The sequence below is a fragment of the Ptiloglossa arizonensis genome, chromosome 8 (genome assembly GCF_051014685.1).
Source record: "Ptiloglossa arizonensis isolate GNS036 chromosome 8, iyPtiAriz1_principal, whole genome shotgun sequence".
Lineage (NCBI taxonomy): Eukaryota > Metazoa > Arthropoda > Insecta > Hymenoptera > Colletidae > Ptiloglossa > Ptiloglossa arizonensis.
The window spans coordinates 19561410-19582767 of record NC_135055.1 but is presented as its reverse complement, the minus strand read 5'-3'; the positions used below and the strand labels follow the sequence as shown (position 1 = coordinate 19582767).

General features: G+C 48.2%; 3 protein-coding genes across 6 annotated transcripts; 1 reads left to right on the top strand and 2 right to left on the bottom strand.

Annotated features, from left to right (window-relative positions):
* Nucleotides 1-5369: 5369 nt before the first annotated feature.
* LOC143149842 (tubulin beta-3 chain) lies at nucleotides 5370-14993 on the top strand. The gene is made up of 3 exons (XM_076317574.1): nucleotides 5370-5547; nucleotides 11089-11197; nucleotides 13201-14993. Exons 1-3 carry the CDS (start codon nucleotides 5491-5493, stop codon nucleotides 14400-14402), a joined length of 1368 nt encoding a protein of 455 aa, XP_076173689.1. The 5' UTR covers nucleotides 5370-5490; the 3' UTR covers nucleotides 14403-14993.
* On the bottom strand, nucleotides 12279-17005 carry LOC143149844 (tubulin beta-1 chain). 4 transcript variants are annotated; one of them, XM_076317580.1, is made up of 6 exons: nucleotides 16949-17005; nucleotides 16774-16882; nucleotides 16318-16545; nucleotides 15603-16180; nucleotides 15105-15416; nucleotides 12279-12302 (listed from the first exon to the last, which is right to left on the bottom strand). In XM_076317580.1, exons 1-6 carry the CDS (start codon nucleotides 17003-17005, stop codon nucleotides 12279-12281), a joined length of 1308 nt encoding a protein of 435 aa, XP_076173695.1. The 4 variants fall into 4 exon arrangements, with proteins under 4 accessions (XP_076173695.1, XP_076173692.1, XP_076173693.1 ...); XM_076317577.1 differs by lacking the exon at nucleotides 12279-12302 and having other exon boundaries at nucleotides 14961-15416; nucleotides 16756-16882; XM_076317578.1 differs by lacking the exon at nucleotides 12279-12302 and having other exon boundaries at nucleotides 14961-15416; nucleotides 16768-16882.
* A 1331-nt stretch (nucleotides 17006-18336) lies between these two features.
* On the bottom strand, nucleotides 18337-20738 carry LOC143150603 (tubulin beta chain). Its single transcript, XM_076319025.1, has 2 exons — nucleotides 20662-20738; nucleotides 18337-19754 (listed from the first exon to the last, which is right to left on the bottom strand). Exons 1-2 carry the CDS (start codon nucleotides 20716-20718, stop codon nucleotides 18474-18476), a joined length of 1338 nt encoding a protein of 445 aa, XP_076175140.1. The 5' UTR covers nucleotides 20719-20738; the 3' UTR covers nucleotides 18337-18473.
* Between the last annotated feature and the right edge of the window lie 620 nt (nucleotides 20739-21358).

Here is a 21358-nt window from a genome sequence, read left to right as displayed (position 1 = left end):
TACCTCGACGCGATATGGCACGGTTTCGATGGAATTTTAACCACCGACCGCAGGTCTTGCTAGCCGGCTAACGGATTAACGCGATACAGTTAAGTCGTTGGAATCGGGGCGCCGCGACGGTCCAGCGTATAGTCTCTCGGTTTTGTCCACGGGTTCTCCGGTATCTGGACGACCCCGTATCTCGTGAAAGTTCTTAAACGTTTGAGCAGCCCTGATTCGTTTTACGACAGCGTGTCATCATTTCCTATCGTCGCTTCGATCGAAACGACTGTACCCAAGGAACGAGGAGAGCGCCGACTGGCAACAACTTCGAGCGACCACTTCCTCTTTCCAAATTCCAACGCCCTCGCGCATTAACGAGGATAACTACGATGTCGTTGCCCCTCTTCTGCAATTTGTCGCGAGTGCGCAATTTTTTTATCGTGTTTTTCACGGTAAGACAACCCGTCCCAAAAATTAGTAAATTCGTCATTAAAATTCTCGTCTCTCCCGTCACCCAACCGAACACGTTACCACGATTTTCTAACGCAGTGATTTCCCAAGTAGGAACTTTCGGTCTCTAAGAAGTACCGGGGTTATCTCCGGGGGCGTCGGGAGAGAATTTTTTAATTTTTATATCTTTATCGGTGCGAGGGACGAAACCATGGGGATTGCTAAAAGTCGGGAGAATTTGGTAACCATTGCTGTAACAAGAATGAAAACTCTTTTATAATTTTCTTCAAAATTGACAAAATTCAAACCGATTTTCGTTCGACGAAATCAATTACAAATATTCGCTCGCAATCGTAGACGTTACCTAGTGCGAAAAGATGAAACTTAACGAATCTTCGAATAGAACCAAGTATCTTCGAAACAGTATCGGCTACGCCTACCGTGTAAACGTGTACGTCCACTGTGGCTATTGTAAGGTATACCCACGTGTATTATAATATACGTCCCGTAATTATGTATCCGTTACAGGACTATCCGTTTAACAAATGAATTAATTAAATGAAGTGTCTTTCGGCCGGTTTCGTTTGACAAAGCAGCAGACGTGACGCGTGTGGTGACTCATCGTCCAGCTATACATATGTAGCGACGCGACGGCGGGCGTCTCGCTCCGCGAATTCGATCCAGTCCGAGACGCCGCGTACTAATTACGAACTCTATTATTCTCTGTCGAAACGAGCGAAACTCGCGACTCGGACTCCTTAAAAAAAAAGAAATAGAAAAATCCCTCGATTCGATTCCCGTGTACACGACACACCTTTGTCTTCTTACTCCTGTTCTTAACGGGCTTCGACGATCGATACATATCGATCGTGAACCGAGTAGACGCGCAGTTTTAGGTGGTCTTCGAATCATCAATTTACCGACAACTCGCGAGTGTTCTCGACACGTTCACCGCCGCGACACGAATACACCAATAACGGTAACGAGTCGCTCGCTGCAGCGCCATTTTTTTCAAGCCCGACCATTATTATGATTGCTACGCAAATACGGGGTTAGGCTGTTCGTTGAACCTCGCCGGTTAACCCGTTTTCGCTCGTTCGGGAAGTTTGCGTTTTGTCATTTCGAACGAACGAATCGAATCAGACACTATCATTGTTTCTTTGTCGCATACAGGGTCAGCTTTAAATCTGTTGCTTCCTCGTGTTTTATCGTTTCACGAAAAACCATCGAACGCACTAAAATGGAAATAACCGAGTAAATTCTCGAGCTAACAATAGCTACGAAATCCGCGAAATGTACGAGAAAGTCCACTTCCATTCGTGCAAAGTGTATTAAGGGAGCACGAATTGTGGGAAGGCCTGTAGCACGGGGAAAGTTTTACGAAATCGGCTTAGCGGTCACCGCGTTGAGTCGACGATCACCAGTCCGAGCATCGAGCATGGCTTAAAAACTTGCACGGACGGAGAACCGGTGCGTGAGCTTCGTCGTGGACGAAGTCTCCCGGTGACTTTTTATTCCTTTTCTTTTTATCGCGAAACGCAAAGTGGGGCTTAATAAAGAAGAAAAAGAAGAAAAATGGCGCGCGATTATTGGAAATGCGGGCGACGGGGTAAGGGTAGATAAACGACGGGAGCACCGGCGACCGTTTCCCCGATCGATCCACGGTCCCGTAATGAAAATATTTTCGAATGCGTTTTCGTACGCGAGAAACGAGCGAACAAAGAGCGACCAGTTGGTAACGAGACGGGGGCGAGCGAGAGATAGGGACGGAGTTACAATAATAGAAGAAGGGCTTTCACCAGCGGCAGGGGATCGCGGGACGGTGAGCGGTGGTGGCAGCACGCGCAGCTGGAGACGGAGGCAACGTCTCTCGATTATCGTCGTTTTCGAGACGGAGCGACGAAGAAAGCGAACGACCGACCGACGACGATTTCAAGAGTGACTCACCGAGATAAAAAGGTCCTAGAAGAGCACGTCCCGGCGTTCGGGGCGTTTCTTCTCTTGCCAACGGAGCCGATATCGCGTCCCGTGGAATTCCTGGAATCCACGGTTCCAACGGGACGAAAAGAAACAAAAAAAAAAAAAGAAATATTTCCGCCTCGAACCGCAAGGACGTGGCCCCCGCATCGAATGGGTTATCCTCGCTCGAGTTGCATATCCGTCGGACGAGTCCATCGAACAGGATATCCTCTTGTCTCTTTTGTTGTATTTTTTCCCATTTCCCCCTCTCCCTCACACGGGTTCGTTGTTGGACAGGTACGCGTACCGGAGGACGTGGCCTCGCCCAACGTGCAAAAAAAAAAAGAAACGCGCGCGAAACCCCTTCGTTTAAATATGTACTGTTCGGGGACCGAAGAGAACTATCTCGAGGTGGAACCTCGCGGCTCCTATTGGTCAGAATTTTGACCCCTCTTTCGTAACGCACACTCACGAGTCGTAAGAGTGTCGGGTGACGAGAAGACACGTCGAATTTAACCCGTTCTTCGTTTTGCATACTGTGCCCGTAAATACCCATCGTCTCTCCCCTCTTTTCAAGGTCCGGCCCGATATGGAGCAGAGGTGGATCTTCTTTATCTTAATCAACGCCTTATTCGCGTGACCCTCCGTTTTTTGTTAATTTTTGTTTTAATTTACGGAAGTTTCACGTTTCGTTCCATCCGGTGCTCGTTTCCCGCGTTAAAGATCCACGCTTTCCACTCGTTAAGAATCGTACTCCCTGTTTTCGAGGTTAGGTTCAAAAGCAAACGTCGCGCAATCGGACGATGACTCCGTCGCGGCGCGCGCAATTTTTGCTAATACCTTTTCGCGATAAGGAGGATAGAATAATGATTAAAGGTGAATGGAACGAGGCTCTTGCGACGTGGTACCTTTTCAGGCAGTTTTTTCAGTTGGTGGGTGTAGACATTCGAATTTTAGAGCTACGGATAGACGAATTTAAATAATACTGGTAAATAAAATTGTTGTATCCTCCTTGTTCTTACTGCGCGCGAAAGGTCTTGCGCTTTCCTTGTAAGCGGGGATGTCGGGCAAAGTGTACTAGGATTTGAAAATACTCTCCACTTTGGCGCGTTCTAGGGTCTATTTCGACCCATGGTGTTCCCACACGTCCTTTCTCTACGATTAAAGCTTCTACTGAAATCCTTGCTGTTATCGCGGTATAAAGTTACTTTTTTTTAAGTATCTTTGCGATCTAATCGTCTTCGACTTCGTTTGTGCGATCGGTGCGAATGGGGTTACTTCCCCCACGAAATTCCCCTTCGAAATTCCCCGTAGTATTATAAAGTTGAAAACGTAACTTCCATACATTCAGGACATTTTCTAGCCAAAGTTCTCGAGCGTATAGTCGAACGGAAGAACGCTTTGAGGTTAAACGAGCCGTAGGTTAAGTACTTGCGTGCATCGAAAGGGAATGGTAAAAAATATGCAGACTCTCTGAGCACGGAACTCGCACACACTGCGTCGATCGATCGTTTCGATCGCTACGTTCCAAGAAACCTCGTAAACACGTCGAGTGGATTCGATCGATCATTCGGTTCGTAAAAGTATCGTATCGTACGGGCGGGTAGATTTTTTGTAGACGTTTCTGAATAAAATATCACCATCGGTGTATGAAAGGCATCTTACGTTTCTCGCGTCTGTACTCAAGTACCATTTTGATATTTTCAAGAAACATTCTCAACGTCTCGGGTGGACTACTGGTCATAAAAATGATAGTAACGAATACTGGGTAGCTTTCTAGACATTTCCAAATGAAACACCACCATCGGTGAACGCAAGGCATCTTACGTTTCTCGCGTCTGTACTCAAGTACCATTTCGATATTTCCAAGAAACATTCTGAACATCTCTAGTAGACTACTGGTCATAAGAATAATAGTAACGAATACTAGGTAGCTTTCCAGACATTTCCAAATAAAACACCACCATCGGTGAACGCAAGGCATCTTACGTTTTTCCATGTCTGTACTCAAGTACCATTTCGATATTTCCAAGAAACATTCTGAACATCTCTAGTAGACTACTGGTCATAAGAATAATAGTAACGAATACTAGGTAGCTTTCCAGACATTTCCAAATAAAACACCACCATCGGTGAACGCAAGGCATCTTACGTTTTTTTCGCGTCTGTACTCAAGTACCATTTCGATACTTCCAAGAAACATTCTAAACACCTTTGATAAGCTACAGTGAAAATCGCAGGAGCAATCACTCGATAGTTGTTTCCATCGATTTCTGAATAAAACATCGTCGTCCCGGCTCGTCCGGTCCATCGTTCGCTCGCGTCCGTAAGTACCATTATCGCGTTTCGAAGAAACGTCGTAAACAGGTCCGAGTGGATACGATTCGATTCGATTCGTCGCGGCGTCGCGTGGACAAAAAGTCCGGGACCATCGAGGAATGGGACCCGTCTCGGAAAGGGGGATGAGGAAAGTCGTAGTTTCCGTAACTTTTCTTTTCCCCCGGGTGACGGTGTATATCCGGTGGTGGTCGGGCCATTATCGTCCTCGTGGCTGCTCGTCGTCTTCTCTCCTCTCCTCTCCGCGAGGCACGTAGGGCTCTTCTCTCTCTCTCTCTCTTACTCGCTCACTCACTCACTCAGTCTCTCTCTCTCTCTCTCTCTCTCTCGGTTCGAGACCCCCCCTGCGCGCGTTCCGCGCGGAGTGCCAGCCTGGAGCCGGTGCGGGCAACCGACTCGAGACGAGAGTCGACCTCAGGACACCGACACGAGCGCGTAGTATTCCTCGTCAGTTTCGCTCCGCAGGCTCCACTCCGCTCCGCTCCACTCCGCCGGCACTCCTGCGCGACACGACAGTCGGCTGCTCGGCTGCACCCGCTTCGCTGCACACGCTCTCTCCGCGCGCGCTCGTCGCACTCGTCGCACACGCTCCGCTCGGATTCCACCGTCTACCGCGGACATCGTCGCCTTGCCTGTCTGTCTGCCACCCGGGACTCTCCGACTACCAAAGGAATCAGCTGTTCGCAAGGGGCCGCACCTATTTTACACTTAGACGCCGCCAACGGCACCCAGTGAGAAAAATACCACGGACCAACGCTCAGAATGAGGGAGATCGTGCATCTGCAGGCTGGACAATGCGGAAACCAGATCGGCGCGAAGGTAGGTCGTGACTTCAGCGACTACTTCTACCCGAACTTTCTTTCCGTTTCAATTTTCACCTCTCTCCGGCGAATTGTGACCATTTCGATCCGGATCGTAATCTTTTTCGACGCGAAACGCACAATTAGCCCTCGAGGATGAGTTTGTTGATTCAAGTCGACGAAGGACAGAGGAAAGAGGGAGTATAAAGAGAACTTTCTTTCCTCGGGTGGTTTCCATTTAAATTTTCTCCTCTCTCCATCGAATTGTGACCATTTGGATTCGAATCCTAATTTTTTTGGACGCGAAACGTAAACTTAGCCCTTGAAGATGAGTTTGTTGATTCAAATCGACGAAGGACAGAGGGAAGAGGGAGTATAAAGAGAACTTTCTTTCCTCGGGTGGTTTCCATTTAAATTTTCTCCTCTCTCCATCGAATTGTGACCATTTGGATTCGAATCCTAATTTTTTTGGACGCGAAACGTAAACTTAGCCCTTGAAGATGAGTTTGTTGATTCAATTTATACGAAGGACAGAGGAAAGGGGGAGTACAGAGAGAATGTTCTTTCCTCGAGTAATTTCGGTCGATTAAACTCTTTGGTGCATAATGGACTAAAAAGTGTCCCACTTGTTTAATACCCCGATATCCACGACGATACATTTTTCACCCAAGTTTGAAAAAGTAGGGTAACTCGTATTGCTCGGCGGAATCGTTAATGTCCCATCTGGTAATTAAAGATCTGATTAATCTACTTCTTGCTTTCGGTCATTTTGTATTGTTTCGCGCGTTTATTAATTACCCCCCGGAGACTAATCTTTGCGTTTCGTTACCCATTACGGATCACTAATTAAGATCTCCATTCGCGAGTCAAAGTGTAATTAAACTTATTTCTCGCGCGATACCGTTGCTTATGCACGAGTACCGGTTTTTTCGACAAAGTGACATTAAGTTAACTTTAATTGCGCATCGTAACGTGTGAGAACGAAGGGATTGCGAAGAAGTGACGACTCGAGTACACTTCCCACTTTGATTCGTCACCAAGAAAGATTACGATTCTTCTTTATTCCCTTACGGTCGAAGTTTCTTGGGAAAAGTCCACTACGCGATTGTTCGTCGATCGAAGGGAATTCACGAGCCCATTCAAAGGGTCGTGTCGCTGGACGGAAAGTACGGTGAGTCACGACAAATCGCGATTAAAGGTTCTGACGTGTACGACGCGTGAGTCTGTCCGGAGATATCTGAATCGTTACTCCCGCGACAAGATCGATAAAATTTAAAAAAAAATTTCAACACTTTTTGCCCGTTAAAAATTTCCTTACCCGAGAACTGTTTTTCGGAACCAGTTTTGCCAAGATTCTCGCACACTTTCTCGCACTGTACACACGCCTGCGAGTATATATTGCAGAATTTTTTACCTTAAAGTATCACGCGCGCATATGTTAACGTCAGGTTCGGGAAGGTTAAACACGAACGATACAAAATATGCGTCCAGTCGTTCGGATCGTCACCTCGGTTATAATTAGCGTCGAAGACGGTCCGAGTGACCGTCGTATAAAAATTTAAAAATCGAACAACGAGATTTTTCCGTGTTTCTTCCAAATTCGTGCCGAGAAGAGTTTGAACGTCGAACGCTCGATAGTCGTTCGTGTCTGGCTTCGAGGGTTACCGTAGAAATTGTACGATTCGACGACACTCGAAATGCCATTGGTTGTCATGGAACGAAAATATTTGTTCTCTCGCGAGGCTAAAGCATCTAACCGAGCTGTAATCGAATTAAGGATAAGGCGGCGGCGGCTGGCAATCAGATGGAATTTAAAGAGCCTTCTTCTCCGGTTGCCAAAGGGTCTCGTCGGTTTAAAACGCGACGAGAGTTGTCGAAGTGGACAAAGAAGGAAACGGATAATTCGCGCGGCGTCGACCGCGAAGCCAGGCTTGGAATTCAATGCCATTACCGATACCGATACCGTGCATTGGCGTCTAATTACCTAATTACCGGGCTCGTTGCCGCAGACACGCGCGCTTCGGTGTCAACGATCGAAAGAATCTACTCTTTGTGCAACGAAAATTGTTTTTTTTTTTTTTTGGTAATTTGCAATTTATCTAGGAAACATAAATTTTATATCGGTATCGACGATCGAAAGGACGATGAACTCTTTGCGCACTGAAAATTGTTTTTTTTTGGTAATTTGCAATTTATCTAGGAAACATAAATTTTATATCGGTATCGACGATCGAAAGAATCGATCCTTTGCGCAATGAAAATTGTTTTTTTTTTTTGGTAATTTGCAATTTATCTAAGAAACATAAATTTTGTATCGGTATGAACGATCGAAAGGACGATGAACCCTTTGCGCACTGAAAATTGTTTTTTTGGTAATTTTCAATTTATCTAGGAAACAAATTTTGTAGAACTTCTTGAATTTATCTACGAAATATACATTGGACATCGAAAAGATCAATTCTGTGCACACTGAAAATTGTCTCGCGGTACTTTGGAATTTATCTAGAAAACGATTCTCGCGTATACGAAATTTACAATTGGAAAGTAAGAGAAACGATTTTCAACGTTAACAATGAAAGGGTTGATCGTTTGGCAGCGAGTTCAATTGAGCGAACAGGCTAGAAAAACAGTACCGCGAGTTCGAGGCGAGTGCAAAGTTGCTAGGAAATTCGTTACGATTGCCAATAACGTTGTAAAGGGTTTTGGAAATATTCATCCGTCTTTTAACGAATCTAAACGCGAAGAATCCCCTCGGTCGGTGTAAACAAAGCACAACCGAAACCCCTCTTGGCCAAGATGGTATCTGCAGAGTGTCCCTACCTACCGCAACGTTTGCTTCTGGGTACTTTCTGGATTCCGGGTATGAAAATAGACATCAACGAAAATACACAGTCTCGGCAGCTGGGTGAACTGGTCGGGAGATATCATCGTCCCCGGGATTACAGAGATTTCTGTGAACCGAGTCGTGTAAAACCGACGATACCACTCGACGATAACGGGGACCACCGCGATCGTAAGAGGATATACACCGAGATACCTTCGAAGCAGTCGTCGTGGCGTTTGTTTAGCGCGACGCGACGAAACGAAGCCATACTTTCGAGTCGATCGATCGTCAGAAAAGCGACGAAAATTGGAAAGGGTAGCGGAGGATGACAAACACGCGTGTAACTAGACAATGAGATCTCTGAGCTAGTCCCTTTAGCGTGGAGAAATTAACGATGAAAATCGGACAATTGGATTATCCTAGCTACCGAGTGTCGTTGGACAAGTGTATCCCGAAAAGTTTAATAAGACGTTAATAATAAGACCTAGCCGTTAGATTGTCGTCTATATCCTAGCTAGAGAGTATCGTCCGACACGTGTATCCTGAAAAGTTTAATAAGATGATAAGAATAAGACCTATATATTAGACTGTCGTCTATGTCCTAGCTAGAGAGTATCGTCCGACACGTGTATCTCAACGAGTTTAATAAGATGTTAAGAATAAGACCTAGCCATTAGACCGTCGTCTATATCTTAGCTAGAGAGTATCGTCCGAGACGTGTATCCCGAAAAGTTTAATAAGATATTAAGAATAAGACCTAGCCATTAGACTGTCATTTGTATCTTAACTAGAGAATCGTCTAATAGCTCCACAAGTTTAAAAAGATCAACAGTAGTGTCTTAATCGTGAAGAAGTTAGGTATAAAACTTGGAAATCAGACCATTGTCTACGACTATACCCTAGCCACGTCCTCGGACGTGTATAGCTCGACGCGTTTAATCTCAGGAGTAGTGTCCTGATGAAGGATCGATAAGGGTGAGACCTAGCCATTGGACAGACCATCGGATCGTGCGATAGCCCGATAAATTTGGTAAGGTTCCTGCAGTAATATCCCGACGAGGAAATGGTAAACAAGATCTGACGAGTATTATTCTACCTACCGAGTATCGCTAATATTTAAAAAAAAGGATAACGACAGGTCGAAAGTCCAATCGCGTGATTAAACTCGTGAAATGGGCGCGCAGGACCCGTACGAGTCTCAATGATTAAAAACCGCGAGTTCGGGTCGTAAAGTCCCCCGCGAGGATGGCCGTGTTCCCGGTTCCCTTGGACGATCGTTAAACTCTTCCACGCGGAAAACGACCCTCGGTCGACCGGCTGTAAATCGTCTACGGAACAAAGGGGCGTCGTTCGTTTCTACTGGAAGAAAAGGCGGCCCGTTGGACCGTTGGAGTAATTGGACGGGAGAGAGAACGAGCCAACCCTAATTGGCCGTGCCGCTCCAATAATTAAGAGTACCTCGCTAGCAGATCTCGGCTCGATCTCGCCGGTGGATAGTCGCGACGCGGATCCACCGAGCGTTAATTGCCGGTTTACGTTCGATCGACGTGGCCGTAACGGATCGCGTACGGTGCGTCGCGACGCTTACACGTTTACCATCCCCGCGAGGGGAGCGGTGGAAAGATCGGTCTCGGTTTTGGTCATGGAAACGAGGGTTAACGGCGCTACGAATATCGCAGGGGATCGGTTCGGCTCGTGTCGCCGTCACCGCGACGTTGGCTAGCTATTAATAGAAGGGAGAAAATAGTGAAGTCGAGGAGAAATGGAGAAGAGCAACGACTCGGGTCGAGGGAGCGTGGGGGACACGAGCCAGGGGGCAGAGGCCGCGTTAATTTCGTGTCGGACTATTTTTAGACACTCGCGTTATCCTTGCCCTCGCCCGACCCTCTCGGAGTTCTCCGTTCGAGGATCGCGTCGTTTAACGAGGAAACACGGTTACTACTACCCTCCTCGAAACCATTTCGAGGATCGTGTCTGAGAGTGACGACCAGAGCGCGAAAGATAATGCGAGGAAGGGAGAAATAGGGTCTTCTCCGGGCCCTATTCGCGGGACTGAATTCTTCGCGATCGGGATCGGATATTTCTCTTTCCTTGGAGTACACGTGTACTGGTATTTCGTGTCTCGTTCCAAGATACGTTGAGTAATTTTTGCGTAGGTCGAAAGGATCACGGCCGGGTGAATTGTTCGTGTATCGCGAGAGCGCAAAGTACGCGTAAGTCTAAGGTGGCTGATCATTTTCTCACGAAGAAGGAGCGTCCGATAAATTTTTCTTTCGAACGTATCTTTAAGAACACCTCTTTACGAAAAGGAGATCGGTAATATTTTCGTCCTTGGAAACGGGGAACGTACGGTCACTCTTCGTAAAGGAATTTCCAGCCGAGGAGGATGGGACGTTTCGATGGAGCTTCCAAGGTCCATAACCGTGCAAAAATTCACCCTGTCTGCGTTCTATTCACGGTACCGCGTTCCTCGCGACCTGGGATCGGTTTCTCTTTCTCCTTTCGGTTCTCTCTTTCTCCTACACCGGAGACAATTCCTGGAGAAGGTAACGTCCCGAAGGGTACACGTAACAATACCATTCGACGCGTCATTGGGTCGCGTCGAATACCCACTAGCGTTCCCCATAGAACGCTGTACCCTCTCGGGATCGAACGTTCGTGTTTCCGTCTATATTTATTTGTCAATGGAACACACCGATCGCGACCGATTTATTAACACGGTTACTTGTGTTACAGTTCTGGGAGGTGATCTCCGAGGAGCACGGTATCGACCAGTCGGGGATCTATCACGGGGACAGCGATCTACAGCTGGAACGGATCTCCGTCTACTACAACGAGGCTTCCGGTAAGGAGGATTCATCGCGGCGGACACGACGACGCGACGACAATTTTTTCGAGACGCGCAAACGCGTCAACGCGCCAACCGCGGATGTCTAATTGCGTCCGCCGTACGAGCGAGCGAGTCTCGTTTCCTCCGGACGAGCGTTCGAAATCTTATCTCTGGATCGGGGAGCTTCTGAAACCGTGGGACCATCTCGGGGAATCCGAGTCAGGTTTTCAAGAGCGTGGAATATTTCTATCAATGCGATCGTATTCGGTGTCGCGGATGATAAATGTCTAATTCGCGAGAGCGTAATGTACATGTAAGTCTAGGGTGGCTGATCATTTTCTCTTACGAAGAAGGAGCGTTCGATAGAAAGAATTTTTCTTTCGAACAAGTCCTTAAGAACACCTCTTTACCAAAAGGAGATCGGTAATATTTTCACTCGTGAAAACGGGGAACGTTAAATCTATTTGCATCTTCGTTCTAAATGCAAAGAAACTTGCTTGCATTATTGATGATGACCGAAAGTAATTTCGTATTTACTTTCAATATCAAGTTCTCCGTTACTCTATCGGATCTGTATCCGACTCTATCGGATACAGATATATACGGACGATCAGAAGTAATCGTACGATTAGAAATAATAGTACACGGATTACGCTCCGCGTAATGACGCAAATGGGTTAACGATTCCTCGTTGGTGAGGAAAAAGGAGGTCGCCGTGGAGAAAAAGTTCGAACAAGTCTCTCCGTATCCCGCGTAGTGGTTAAATCGGAAAACGTAGACGATATCGCGTCTTTTCCAATAAAACGGTCGATTCCACGGGTTTCCGTCGCGGACCAGGCTAACCGAGCGCAATCGCGATTTCTCCGGATTACACTGGAACGGTGTACGCGCGTTTCGCTCACGAAAATAGACCCCGAGTCTCGTGGCGATACGCGGAACGCGGGAAAAAACGAGCGACACGAACGATCGCGTTTTACGACCGAAATAGCCGCTTTGTATGTTCACCCTTGGCTTTCACCCCGAGACGTCGCGAGGGAATTCGCGCGGCGGCTAGTTTTACGTTTTTCTCTCTTTTTACGTTCTCTTCTCCTTCTTTTTATTCTTTCTTCTCTCGCGACGTCTAGCGACCGCGCCCCACCGTCGACGAACGAACCGGGCGTCGCGAGAAGCGTTCGTCGACCGTTCGTTGATTTTCGAAGCGGAAAAATTGATCGCGCGGTTGATTTGCAAACCGCGCGTCGAGCCAATCGAAACCGTATACGCGTTTCCGTTCGTAGCGCCATTCGTAGCCACTGTCGGGAGTTTTTGGCCGGAATGACAATACGTTGACCAAGATCGTTTAATATGGACGACGCGACGCCTCGTAAGAGGCACGAGCGGCGCCGTCTTTGGTATAAACGCGCACGTTCCGCCGTCGGCGTCTGCGAGCCGATTTCACGAGCTCGCGATGACCGATGATGCTCGCCGCGGTAAACTCGATCGTAGCCACGAGGGCTAAATAAACGAATAAACGAATCGGTGCGACACTTTCGATCGTAATTCTCTCTTGCGTAGAATTAACCAGGTACGAAACTTTGCGAGCTGTTTTCACGGAAATCGAGTCGCTTGGTTTAGAAAATATATTAATTAAACCCGGGGGACGATCCGCGTATCGAATTTTAGGAGAACCGTTGACAGAGACTTAAATTTCTCCAATAGGAGATGGTATCGATGTTTGCGTTACTCGAAGGAATATTTAAATATTTAAATATTTAAATTCTGTCCAAAGGGAAACTTCAAACCGGGCGAAAAGTAGGTAAAATATCGAAGAGCTTAATTATTTCAGATAACGTACACCTCTCAACAATTGTCAAGTCTTCGAACACGGAGAACGTACCGAAACCGTAAGACGATGGTACGCGAACTCACCTTTAGAAATGCTCGGCATTTGAATCTTCTCCGTTCGAGACACCCCGTGTACTTCACCAAGTGTTCTTGTACTTCACCCATCGCTCGATCGTTCTCCCGTATTGTTTCAGTCGCGACGTCGACGAACGGAGGCAAGTACGTGCCCAGGGCCATTCTCTTGGACCTGGAGCCCGGAACCATGGACGCTGTTCGCTCTGGCGCTTACGGGAAGCTCTTCAGGCCCGACAACTTCGTGTTCGGTCAGTCAGGGGCTGGTAACAACTGGGCCAAAGGTCACTACACCGAGGGGGCAGAACTGGTCGACTCTGTCCTCGACGTGGTGAGAAAGGAGTGCGAGAACTGCGACTGCCTGCAAGGTTTCCAGCTGACTCACTCGCTGGGCGGTGGTACTGGGTCCGGTATGGGCACTCTGCTCATCTCCAAGATCCGCGAGGAGTATCCGGACAGGATCATGAACACGTACTCGGTGATGCCCTCGCCGAAAGTCTCCGACACCGTGGTGGAACCTTACAACGCCACCCTGTCCGTTCACCAGCTGGTGGAGAATACGGACGAGACCTACTGCATCGACAACGAAGCCCTCTACGACATCTGCTTCCGTACACTGAAGGTCTCGAATCCCAGCTACGGTGACCTGAATCACCTGGTATCGCTGACCATGTCCGGTGTGACGACCTGTCTCAGGTTTCCCGGCCAACTGAACGCCGATCTCAGGAAGCTGGCGGTGAACATGGTCCCCTTCCCGCGTCTACACTTCTTCATGCCGGGTTTCGCACCGTTGACGTCCAGATCCATGCAACAGTACTCCGCTCTCTCCGTACCCGAGCTCACCCAACAGATGTTCGACGCGAAGAACATGATGGCCGCCTGCGATCCGAGACACGGACGTTACCTGACCGTCGCGGCCGTCTTTCGCGGCCGTATGTCGATGAAGGAAGTGGACGAGCAAATGTTGAGCGTGCAGAACAAGAACAGCTCGTACTTCGTCGAATGGATACCCAATAACGTGAAGACCGCTGTCTGCGACATACCACCGAAGGGTTTGAAGATGTCGTCCACGTTCATCGGGAACACCACCGCCATACAGGAGCTGTTCAAGAGAATCTCCGAGCAATTCACGGCGATGTTCAGACGGAAGGCGTTCCTTCATTGGTACACCGGTGAAGGTATGGACGAGATGGAGTTCACCGAAGCGGAATCGAACATGAACGATCTGGTATCGGAGTATCAACAGTACCAAGAAGCCACGGCCGAAGAGGACTTCGAGGTCGAGGAATGCGCCGACGACTTCGAAACTTGCGAGCAAGAGTAGATCGCCGGAGATCACGATCGAGAGCTTCTCGTCTTCGATCGCGCTCCCGTTGTTCACTAATTCTGTCTTTATGTCTGTCTCTCTGTCTCTCTCTCTCTCTCTATCTCTCTTTCGCCTTTCAGCTTCGTGTCCTCGTCCAACGCGAGACGCGTCTCGGGTCGTTTCGTTCGGGGAGTTTCTTTTTTTTTTATACTTTTATATATATGTATATGTATACACGATACCTTTTTTCTTTTTTTATAGATAGATATATATATATATATGTGTATAATTCGCGGAGTTCGACGTTCGATGGGAACGTCGCGACGTCTTGCCGCGTTCCAGCTCCTCGAACAAGCACGTCGAGGACGACGAGCGCGAATTATTCTCGGGATACACAACCGGAGGCTTGCGACGTAGAAGGGTAGAACCGAGTTTTGTCCAGGACTCGCGAGAGACAATCTGTAACGACCAAACACCAAAGCACCTCAACCAAAAATCTGCCTTCTTCGTTACATCCACAGAAACTTATATATAGTATGCGTATAACCCGTGGCACGCGTTTCAATGTAGCGCAAGTTTGTTCCTTACGAAAATATACGACTTTTTTCAAGTAAATTCTCTGCGTTCTGGTCTTCATCGAGCCTTGATCCTCATCGAAAGCGCGAGATTTTAATCGTCTTCGTAGACAGGCGTCTCGTCTTCGAAGATCGTCTCGGACACTGCTTCCTGGTGCAGTTGGTACTCGGAGATCAGGTCCCGGACGTTGTTCAACGCATCGGAGAACTCCGTCTCGCTCATCCCCTCCGCCATGTACCAGTGCAGGTACGCTTTCCTCTTCAGCATATAGTCGAACAGATCGGAGAGACGTTTCATCGGCTCTTGGATCGACGTTGTGTTCGACACCATCACCGCGCTCATGGAGAGACCGCGCGGCGCGATGTCGCAGATAGCGGTCTGGATGTTGTTCGGGATCCATTCGATGAAGTGCTCGCTGTTCTTGTTGCGTATGTTCAGCATCTGCTCCTCCACGTGCTGAAAATAGAGAAAAGTATCTCAGTACGAGTTCCTCGAGGTACCAGGTACTCGATCTCGGATGTACAGAGTTTTTCATTTTTAGGATTTTCGATCGTGACGACGAATCTTGGAAATCCCTGGGAGACTCGGTAAAGGAGACTCTTTCTATTTCAGGAGGATTATCGATAATCAATTTCCCGAAACCTTGGTCGATATCCTGCCCCTGAAGATGGTGGCCAGGGTCAAGAACTTGCCCTGCAGCGGGTTGCAGTAGGCCAGTAAATTGTCAGCGTGGAACAATTGTTGCGTGAGTGTAGGTACGGAGATGGTCGTGTAAGGTGCGGAGCGTCTGGACGTGAGGGGCGCCAATCCTGGAACGAAGAAATGCAGCTTCGGGAATGGCACTATGTTCGTTTGCAGCTTCCTCAGGTCGGTGTTCAATTGTCCGGGAAATCTCAGGCAGGCGGTGACACCGGTCATGTAGGTGGAGATAAGGTGATCCGAGTCGGCGAACGTGGGCGTGGAAATTTTTAAAAGACTCGAGCAAATGTGTTGCAGAGCTTGATTGTCCATGCAGTAGGTCTGGTCCGTGCTCTCTATCAACGTGCCCAACGATAATATCGCGTTGTACGGTTCTACCACAACGTCCGATATCGTTGGCGAGGGTATCACGCTGTAAGTCTTGAGAATCCGGTCCGGATACTCCTCTTTTAGCTTGATCGCTAGCAACGCCCCCATACCGGACCCTGTACCGCCCCCTAGCGAATGAATCACTTGGATACCTGTGGGAGAGAAGATCTGTGCCAGTATCGTCGATAACAATGTACCGGTACCGTCAATTGCAACAATTTTGGTAACTTTGCAACTTCCGGAAAATTCTATTGCTCCGATGTAAAAATTATTGTTAAAAACCTGATACCTTGTATCAGATCACAGTTTTCAGCTTCCATGCGAATAAGATCCAATGCGTAGTCGGCCAGTTCGGCTCCTTCGTTGTAGAATCCTTTGGCCCAGTTGTTCGCAGTGCCTGTAATCCCGGCAACAAAGTTGTCAGGCTTGAACATCTTGCCAAATGGGCCTGATTTCAACGAGAACAAGCTTTCCGAGTCGAGATCGACCATGATGGATCTTGGGACGAATTTAGGGCCTAGGAATGAGTGGAACGTGGGTGAGTCATTGGGAGTGTCTATTGGGAAGATCCTTAGGGCGGGGCAACGTTGGTCCCGCCTCTTCCCCCACCAGGCAACCTCACGGGCTTGGTAGTGGACAGCGCGATGCGTCACGCCTCGATTTTTCATCCCCACCATTTAATACACCCTAACCACGCCCTCTAAGGATCTTTTCTAGTTCATCGAGCTACAGATTCGACCGATACCTGGCGCCTCCGTGAAGTACACGTTCATTCGTTGCAACTGAAGCTCCGATTCGCCCAAAAAATTTCCATTTTGGTCCAAGCCATGCTCGTCCGCGATTACTTCCCAAAACTATGGAAAAAATCCATTCGTTGCGTGATTTTGAACGTATCCGAGAGAGAAGGTTAACGTGCCTACCTTACCTCCTATGTTATTTCCACACTGACCCAACTGCACGTTCACGATCTCCCGCATTTTCTCTATTTCTTTTATTCGTTTTTCACTCGAATTGAAATTTTCTTACCGAGAATTTTGTTAACGTTATCAATTTTGGGACCGAAAGGGGTTATGTGATAATTCGATGGACGAATTGCAAACGCAACCACCAGGGGGCTGGGAATCAACTTCGATCGTTGTTTCCCATTGAGTTCGATTTCTATGTACACAGAAAGAAATAATAATATTTGTCAACATTGCGAGTCTGCTAGAAATGCTTCAGTGACGACTGCAGAGTAAACCAGAGACAAAATGATTTTTTTCTTCTTTACGATGTAAGCATAAATTGCAAATTTGACACAGCAGGTATATCCAAGGGGTTTCAAAAGACGCAAAATCTGATCAAGTTTCATCTGTGACATAGAGTACGTAAATACACGCATATACATACCGAGATGAAATAGGTGAAACGGAATTAAGTGAACTTGTCTTTCGAATGCACTTTCTTCTCCATTTTTGTAAATCGGTCGAGGAGTGAAATAAGGGACGGTTGTTTGGTAGAGAAAGATGGATTTTTTAAATAATCGGCGCGGAACAGTGCTCGTTCCGGACGATTCGCAACGGGTACGCAATGATAAAGTGTTTGTCCTCGTGGCACGGATGAGATAATACGTGATCGCGAATTTTTACCGAGGCCTTGGTTTCATCAATCCCAGTTGGCTAGAAGGACGACAATGAGTTCGATGTCGAGCTACGATAAACACGCGCGCGCAATGTGTACTCGCATAGTTGTATCTGCGATTCAGCGCGTATCATCGAGAAATAAATAAAGAAAAAGTGTCTCTGAAAATCTGAATGGAAGAATATGCAGCAAGTGGGAGAAAATCGCGTACAAAAAGGAATTTACGATTACGTTTCTTTCCCGATCACATTGTGCCTGCTTGTAAAATTAAATTGGACAACTTCGAGTGGAATATAACATTTCTAAACGTACCACGCTCTTTAAATATCGAAAATGAACCGTATCGATCTCTACCATTGAAAGAGGGCGTCGCGGAAGTTGGTCCCGCCTACCGGGGACGATTTTTCGTTCGCCTGGCAATACATACCTTGCTCTCCCAGCGTCTCTGCGATCGAAATCTACACACGACGCATTATCCATGTACCATAAAGAGTATCTCTATTAAATGTTCCACAAAGGTAATACAGTTTCTCTAAATCACTTACAAGATATGTATACACGTATATTATATATATAAAGTCGATCAAAGCGATAAAAAGTCGATCAAAAATCGGTCGTAAAAAGTTGTCGATGACATAAAACCGTTGTAAAGAAGTCCCGCTAATACGATTACGAAGCTACAACACATTTTGGAGAAATTCGGTACAGTTTGGAAGATTTCGCGCGAGCCTCTTCGTAAACCAGGCACTTGAAATTTGCCCGCCCGCCGCGGGAGGGCGCGAGTCGAGGCCGCCTGCGGAGAAGAGGAGCGGGGGAGAATGGTGTTTACTTCTCCTCCGTCTCTTCCTCCTCGTCGAACGATCCCTCGTCCTCGACGGTGGCCTCCTGGTACTGTTGGTACTCCGAGACCAGATCGTTCATGTTCGATTCGGCCTCGGTGAACTCCATCTCGTCCATACCCTCCCCGGTGTACCAATGAAGGAACGCCTTCCTCCTGAACATCGCCGTGAACTGTTCCGAGATCCTCTTGAACAGTTCCTGTATGGCGGTCGAGTTCCCTATAAAAGTAGCGGACATCTTTAAACCGCGTGGCGGTATATCGCAGACCGCGGTCTTCACGTTGTTCGGTATCCACTCGACGAAATACGAGCTGTTCTTGTTCTGTATATTCAGCATTTGCTCGTCCACTTCCTTCATCGACATACGGCCGCGAAAAACAGCGGCCACCGTCAGATACCGTCCGTGTCTCGGATCGCACGCAGCCATCATGTTCTTCGCGTCGAACATCTGTTGCGTGAGCTCCGGAACCGTCAACGCCCTGTACTGTTGGCTACTGCGGGACGTGAGCGGCGCGAAACCGGGCATGAAGAAGTGGAGACGCGGGAACGGCACCATGTTCACGGCGAGCTTCCTCAGATCCGCGTTCAGCTGTCCGGGGAACCGCAGACAGGTGGTCACGCCGGACATCGTGGCCGAGACTAGATGGTTCAGGTCTCCGTACGTGGGTGTGCTCAGTTTCAGGGTACGAAAGCAAATGTCGTAGAGGGCCTCATTGTCGATACAGTACGCCTGGTCGCTGTTCTCCACCAATTGGTGGACCGACAGTGTCGCGTTGTAAGGCTCCACCACTGTGTCGGATACCTTTGGCGAAGGTACCACGGAGAAAGTGGTCATGATCCTGTCGGGATACTCCTCTCGTATCTTGGCGATGAGCAAAGTGCCCATTCCAGACCCTGTACCTCCTCCCAGTGAATGAGTCAGCTGAAAACCTTGCAGACAGTCGCAGCTCTCAGCCTCCTTCCTGACAACATCGAGGACAGAGTCGACCAACTCGGCGCCCTCGGTGTAGTGACCCTTCGCCCAATTGTTGCCCGCTCCCGATTGCCCGAACACATAATTGTCCGGTCTGAAGATCTCCCCGAAGGGACCGGAGCGAACGGAGTCCATGGTCCCGGGTTCCAGGTCGACCAAGATGGCGCGGGGCACGTATTTACCACCGGTCGCTTCGTTGTAGTAGACGTTGATCCGTTCCACCTGAAGGTCCGAATCACCGTGGTACGAACCGGTCGGGTCGATGCCATGCTCGTCCGAAATCACCTCCCAGAACTGTTTATCGGTAAAGAAATCGGTGAAACGGTTTCGAGGTTATGTTCTCCGGAACACCGGTACGCTATTGTTCCTTTTCATTTCCACGCGCGAAGAAACTTGTCCGCGCTACCCCGAACAGTGTTCGTTCATTCGACCGAAGAGGGACCCTTTGCGCAACGATAAATACAATTTGAACGATTGCAACGAGGATCCAACGAGATCGTATCCGTAACGAGCGAGGAGAGACGATTTCAATTATGCGCGTTTAATCGATACACGAGGGTAATGAACCTTTTCGTCGCGAGTCTATGGAATACATTGGCACGAACGACTCCAATTTTACCGATACTCGAGACATATCGCTATATACAATACCCATTGATAATTGTCTACAATACCGGCATCGGTAATTGTCCACAGATTCTCTCCTCTTACAAGATTTCGAGAAATTTCTTTTTCAATTTAAAACACCGACGCGTTTACGGTAGCACGAACAAGTACACTTTCGCGCCTGGTGTACCATCTCGATGATATCGATCCATATACAGTATTCCCTGTCAGGCTGTCGCCATTCCTCCCTCTCGGTATGCCACACACTCCCCAAGCCCACCGACTCTCACCGTTTCTCACTCGCAATCATCGTTTCTCGCTCTCGTTCTTAATCCGCGCATACAGTCGAGCACGGAACAAACGGATATCGAATTTCGTCTACAAAGTTTCGATCCGTGAATGTGAATACCGCGCGCGTGACCCTCGAACGTCGACGATACGAGGTTAGGGTTCACGATCGCCGTTGGTGGCGCGGAGAATTATTCGCGAACGCGGCGCGGGCTCGGTGGAGACCGAGCCAAGTTCGTTGGCCGAGATCCTACGCCTTTGGGTGTCGTTGTATCCCCGCAGCTGGAGAGTTCGCGCGTACACTGACCTTGGCACCGATCTGGTTGCCGCACTGTCCAGCTTGGATATGCACGATTTCCCGCATCTTGGTTACCGACCTCGTGTTCGACAACGGTGCTGCAAACGTCCGCGGTACACCTGTCCGGATCGCCGCGAAGATGGCCCGTCGGTCGGGAAGTTCAAGGACGAGGTTCCGGACTCGTGGCTCCTCGGCTCGAAGGTGTAGCGAAAACGCGTTTCGAAACGATCACGAGCAAACAGAAACAGACGAATGCTCGTTTCTCCTTGGCGACCGAGACCCGTGTCCAGAGAGTGCAGACATTTCATCACGGTTTTACAATTACACCGGGAAAACGGAAACGCTTACGGTTCGCGATCTAACCGCCAATTCCGCGAGGTGTCCCTCGATTCGGCAGAGCTGAGTCATCTCGAATCCTCGAGTCCTCGAACCGGAGCAGACGCGACGTTTAATCCGCCGATTCGAACGATCGAGTTCATCGGTACGTTGATCGTCTTCGTGTACATTTTTAACGAACGTAGCTACGGAATTGTTGCATCGATCTCGTCGAATAACTATCGTCGAACGTGTGTCTACCGTTTCATCGGACGACAGAAGTAAAAAAATGTTCGTAATCTACAGCAGTGTATATACGATCAGTGTTTCGAGCAGTGTATCGCGCACGGGGTGTACCCTTTAAGCTCGATCGTACCGTTTCTCGGGAGTA